The sequence below is a fragment of the Festucalex cinctus genome, chromosome 14 (assembly GCF_051991245.1).
Source record: "Festucalex cinctus isolate MCC-2025b chromosome 14, RoL_Fcin_1.0, whole genome shotgun sequence".
Lineage (NCBI taxonomy): Eukaryota > Metazoa > Chordata > Actinopteri > Syngnathiformes > Syngnathidae > Festucalex > Festucalex cinctus.
In genome coordinates, this window is record NC_135424.1 from 16,251,301 (window position 1) to 16,257,581 (window position 6,281).

Here is a 6,281-nt window from a genome sequence, read left to right on the forward strand (position 1 = left end):
TCATGTTGCTCATTTTTTTATGCTCTAGCGCCACCTAGTGTGTGTTGTTAATCTCTGAATAATAATGTGGCCATTTTATGAGGTTGAATAGATAGTGAAAGGTCAGCAGTTTCATTAAATGCAACAGGTATGAAACAATGAATATGTTTGAGCAATTTCTTTGTGTCCAAAAGCGCGACAGGCACCTGCAAGTTACACCAAGACCACTAGTGGGCAGTGTTAAGATGAATACGTAAATGGGAACTGGATTTGTCCACACAGATAAGCACGACACTCACAGTATGTTGATGACATACATCTTTAAAAGCTAAACTATCACAACAAGCCAGTCAATTTCCCCAATAATATCAAAGTATTAAAGTTATTCAAAACAACAAGTAGTATAAATCATTTGGTAGCACACAAAAAAAAAACAAAAAACTCATCAAGCACAGTTGCACAAAGTCATATTCTTTTGGGCAATAAACTACATGTCAACATATGCTGGAAGACTCACATAAAACACATTTTCCTAAAATTATTTTGCAGAATCTCTGCAATCTCTAAAGCAAGGCACGTTTTAGATTGGAAAAACAAAATCACCACACTCTTTCCTGTTTCCTGGAGGAAGAGGGTAGTAGCTACTAAATAAGCTTTTATACTCTTCTTTAAATATGTTTACATTTATTTTATTTTTTATGCAGTCTCGTCTGTTTTGTTGTTCTTTTTTTCTATTATTTTCATCCATCTTCGGAACAGCAAATTCAATCAATCAGCCGATCATGTTCATGAGTATCTCTCTGTGTGCACTCGTGCCTTTTTTCCACAGTAAAAAAAAAGATGTAGTCTAAGGAAAAATGTATTGAGAGCACAGTCAGTTCAATCACACACACACATGCAAACACGCGCACGCACACACTTCACGCTAAACCAGACTGTATGCAAATACAAAAAATAATAATTATCATTGTGAAATGTATGCTTTTATAAAACAATATATCGAACAGAGATGAACACCTGACAAGTATAGTAATACAAGTGTAGTTTTGATTTAGAAGGTTTATGCAACCGCTGCACTAAATGTAATAACTTTAACTTGTATTTATTTAATTAAAAAAATCATTTTATGGTTGTGTAATTCATGATATTTTAAGTACTAAAATATAATAATTGTCATTCATCATTATTCACAAAATGTTTAATTTACTGATTTTTTTCCATTAAGATTCCCCATTATTTCTTAATAAAGTCAAATTATAGTTGTTAGAATTCACTTTGAAATTTCATGATGGATGAATTTAGTTTGAAATTCCACATTCTGGACCACATGGGTCAATGCGGAGTGATGATGGTGATAAATGACAATACACGGTCTTCTGTGTCTTTCGCCATCAGTGCAAATGCATGATGTATTCAAGCAAGCAAACAAAGTGTCGTTGCGGCCAATGTGCAGGAAGCCAACATTTCCATTTCTATTTCATCATGTGAAATGCAAGATAGTAACATCTTGAGTGGGCGTGCACCCCCTGAGTGGTCACAGATGTCAGGCACAGTCGTGGCAAGGAAGTGCCCGTATTCTCCTTCTGTGTTAGCCAGAGGAAACTCTCACTTGGGCGAGGGCCCAGAAAAATCCAAATCGTGACGCAAATGTCACAGAATGAAACAGGTTGAATTGCGAAATTAGCTGTACAGTGCAATTAACGGCCACGATAGGTACAAGCAATCTGCCACAATGAATACATATTCGGGAAACTATTAGAATTGGATTGAAGTGTGGTCCAGGACAATTATGCACAACCACAGAAATAAACATATTGTATGAATTTCCTCCTTCAAAGTGGGCCAGACGACCAACTAGCAAGTCTTTAAAAAGATCCTGCAGTGTTTGCTTCGTTCGGTGCGCGAGAAGAGGTCAGACGTGACAATAGAACACGTGACTGTCTCACCCTGACAACACGCCTGCTCACAATTCAACAGATCCTGGCGAGGAAGAATATCGCCATGCTGGAGCAATTTCCCTACTCAAAATATCTGGCTCTCTCTTATTTTTTGTTTCCTCTTCCAAAAGCTTAAGGTGACCATCAAGGGGATCTCTTAGTTGATAACATCACGATAGCTGTGATGACGGAGCTGTGGGGGATCCCAGAAGTATCTTTCCAGTAAGGCTGGGAAAGTGCTATAGATACCAGGAGGATTACTTTGAAGGGGAAAACATTAGGGGTGTGCTCGAAAAAAATTAATACGGGAATATGTGGGCCTTTTTAGTCTTTACAATTCACTCATCAGAATTGATATTGCACATTAATTCATAAAGTTTCTCAGCGTGTCTCTGAAAGCTGCTCCTTGCTATGCAGAAGCATTGCTAACATTAGAAGAACACATTTTTGCTATCCAGCATAATAAAAATATTATTTGGGTATCCATATGGCAGTTTTCATTAGGGATGTCACAATAAAGGCAATATCGTGATATTAAAACTACCACAATATCGTCATCATCATGTTCACAATATTTAAAAGGAACACATCTGTTAAAAAAAAAAAAAAAAGTCATGATTTCCATTTGTGCAGTTCTAGCACCCTCTAGTGGCTAGTTTATTAATGCAATTTTATTTTCATTAGGGATGTTTTGGCCTTCTATGTTTAAAATCTATGCTAATTGTTAGATGAAGGGGAATCAAGTCAAGTCAAGTCAAGTTTATTTATATAGCCCTTAATCACACAAAAGTCTCAAAGGACTTCACATGCCCACAGTTGACAAATAGTAACGAATCTAATTTGCTTGTGAAGCGAACAATGTGTGCTTGCATTACCAAGTAAGTGCCTCAATATTATTATTAGAGATTGTAGGTGGTTTAAATTATATGCATTGCTGTTATTTACAAAAGTACAATATTGTGCTTTTTTTTTTAGTATGAGCTCTCTTTTTTACAATATTATGATCTTTTTTTAAGATATTTTTGTCATTGAGGTGTATGCAAACTAATGTAACATATTGAGTTATGTGTCACCTTGAAGGCCTGTATGAATCGTAATACGTATCGTATGGTGACCTCTATCATGATACGCCTTGTATCATGAGGTTGTTGGCAAGATGTAGACCGAGAAAAGATGTAGTTTGAGATTTGGGTTTGACATATATTAATGACGTTTTGATTAAGTTGCAGATTTAGTTTTGTGGTTTGTTTGAGTCACAATTGAACCTTATAGGTTGTCCAGGATATTTTTCCATTTCTCAACCACTTTGCCTCACAAGGGTCGCAGGGGGTGCTGGAGCCTATCCCAGCTGGCTCTGGGCAGTAGGCGGGGTACACCCTGAACTGGTTGCCAGCCAATTGCAGGGCACACAGAGACAACCACTCACAAGCACACCGAGGGACAATTTGGATCGCCCAATTAACCTGCCATGCATGTCTTTGGAATGTGGGAGGAGACCGGAGTACCCGGAGAAGACCCACGCAGGCACGAGGAGAACATGCAAACTCCATCCAGGAAGGCCGAAGCCTGGAGTCGATCTTCTATTCTCAGGATTGGGAGGTGGACGTGCTAACCACTTCACCACTGTGCCGCCGCCCCTTGTCCAGGATATAAAATAAATAAATAAATAAATACATTTAAAAACAAACAAACCTGCATGTTCATAACATCTTTTGTCTTCCTCCATGAACCACTAAGTAGAATGCTAACTAGCAATAGCTAGCAAACACAAACCACAACAGGAAACAGGAAGTAGAATGTTAACTAGCAACAGCTAGCAAATAATCCATATACGAAGTAGAATGCTAACTAGCAATAGCTAGCAAACACAAACCACAACAGGAAACAGGAAGTAGAATGTTAACTAGCAACAGCTAGCAAATAATCCATATACGAAGTAGAATGCTAACTAGCAATAGCTAGCAAACACAAACCACAACAGGAAACAGGAAGTAGAATGTTAACTAGCAACAGCTAGCAAATAATCCATATACGAAGTAGAATGCTAACTAGCAATGGGGTATATGCCATGGAAGAGGCGGTACTTCCGACTTCCGTGATTTTGCACATGAGTTTGTTTCCGGTCCGGGTTCCGAACGCGCAACCGAGGGGCACAAAGTCGGAAGCACAAGTATTTTGACGCAGCCCACATGTCGCAAACTGAACCGGAACCAAAGCTGATGTGCAAAAACAGTCCCGCCTCTTCCGTGCCATATACCCCATAGCTAGCAAATACAAACCACAACAGGAAACAGGAAGTAGAATGCTAACTAGCAATAGCTGGCAAGTGCATGTTACAATGAGATGTTTTTTCACGAGTACATCTTTGTAATGGTGTAATTTTGCTCCAGTTGATTTAATACAGAAGTTCTACTGAGTGAACAATAATAATAGTATACTAAAGTACTACATCAACATCCTTCAGTTTTCCATTGTGCAGTCTGACACCACTAGATGAGTTTCACAAGCACTGACGTAAATGTTCAGTCTGGCCTGTATGGACATGACTTGTGACATCAAGCGTTTGAGCCAATCTGAGGCCCCCTCTCCCCATTCAGCATATTGTGAAGAAATGACATGCCTCCAGGGCACAAACATGGAGAAAGGATGTTATTGTCACGCAGGGAACTTCTTGCACCCAACGGTCAAACTCATGAATTGGGGAAATATTTGCTGGAGTTTAAAGATTTGAAAGTGGCGAAATATTTGCAAAACAATCAGAAACACGTCTCAGGTTTACAAGTAGTTTGGAATTCAACTAATTATTTCTGGAAAAATATCCCTCAAAAGTCATTATACTTTCAGGTCATTGAGCATGAGGGTTATGAGTGTGTTTTGTAGTTACCTGAAAAATATACTAAAGTACATTTTTACTTCTTACTATTGCTCCACAATATATGCATAGTTTGTTTATGTATCCACTCAGCGCCAAGTCTGCAATACTCCAAACGTAAAGACACATCAAATGTGACTTGACAGATAAGAGATTATAGAAAATAATCTGCAGCCACACACAAGATTGAGATTAAAAATAGCGGGAGGGATGATTAAATAGTGCGAGTCACTCTTCCAATGCAAGTGAACAATGCCGGGTGAAATTGTGCCCCCTACCTGGATCACTGCATCCTTCTAGGGGAGATTCCTCAAATCCCAAATCGTCCAGACTTTTCCGTTTCTTCGACATTTGCTGGACGCCACAGAATCCCCCCGCCGATGTGTTGGACAACTCGGGGCGCCTTTGTCAGCCGGCGGGATACACAACACGTGGAAGTGGAACAGTCTGCGTCGGGTGAAAAGAGAGGTGACGAGCACTATGAGAGGCGCTCATTCAGAGGCGTGTGCGTGCGTGCATCGTCTTTCCAAGAGTCCGCCGCGCCGTGCGTAATCCGGCCAGCCTGCTCACTTTGTCGCGATCCGGTTCAGTGCGCGGCCGCGTGGGTCCACGCGAAGGAAAATATGAAGCGATTTGTCACTCACGTGTGCGGCGGATTACAATGCGGGGCTTGATCAAATGTGAATTTACGCACGAGGTCGACTTGTTCTACCGCGCGCGTTTGCCGCGCCAAAAGTGGATTTCGTCATTGGTGCCCGCTTCCTCTTTGAAACTATCGATCCCCAAGTGGTAATGTTACGTTGCTTTATTTATTTTTTAAGCGAATGGCTTGCGGCGACGTCAGACGACCCTTCTAATCATGCGTGGATGACGCACGGCGGACACCGCGGGAACTCTTGGCTATCCCGATGAAAGAGTGTTCGCTCATTGGAAATGCACCGACCCTTGACTTACATGAAACACGCAATTGGTGTCAATTGTACCTGTCACGTGGGTACAGGCGGACACGTGTGCGCAAATTTGGTGAACTCATGGCGTGGAGTGCGCGCGAGTATACTCTACCTTCTCTATGGGTCCATAAATCCCACGAAGCTTTGTGGTCGACGAACAACTAATCCATGCGTGAGGATGACATAAATGGACCCAACACGCATTGTGTATGAGGACCATTTAGGAATAGCCTTTTGTTTGACTTGCCGGCTACACAGCAACTACACAAAATTAATACAATGATGACATGCATCAATTGTGCTATGGCGCAAAATCTGTGTCGTTAAAAAGAATCAGCTTTGACAAACTAAATACAAATGGTTAAATAATATTAATAACATCCAGGGAGGGTTTCTGCGAATGTGTGGCTGATCCGATTGGTTTTAAAACACAGGCAGCGATAACATATCACATTGTTTCTCCTTTCAAAAAAGTCACAGATGGGTGCCACCAGTTGAGCCCACACATGCATGCACGCGCAAACACACGCACACACATACGAT

General features: G+C 40.7%; 1 protein-coding gene across 5 annotated transcripts in view; it reads right to left on the reverse strand.

The window, feature by feature from the left end:
- pde10a (phosphodiesterase 10A) overlaps nucleotides 1-5,975 on the reverse strand; it is a 60,105-nt gene extending 54,130 nt beyond the window's left edge. For 2 of the 5 annotated variants that reach the window (XM_077494963.1, XM_077494966.1), the window contains exon 1: nucleotides 5,067-5,680. In XM_077494963.1, coding sequence (XP_077351089.1) covers nucleotides 5,067-5,139 — 73 coding nt within the window. In that variant the 5' untranslated portion in view covers nucleotides 5,140-5,680. Of the gene's footprint in view, nucleotides 1-5,066; nucleotides 5,683-5,850 lie in introns of those variants that run through there. The other 3 variants (XM_077494964.1, XM_077494965.1, XM_077494969.1) reach the window with 3 other exon arrangements.
- Nucleotides 5,976-6,281: the final 306 nt, after the last annotated feature.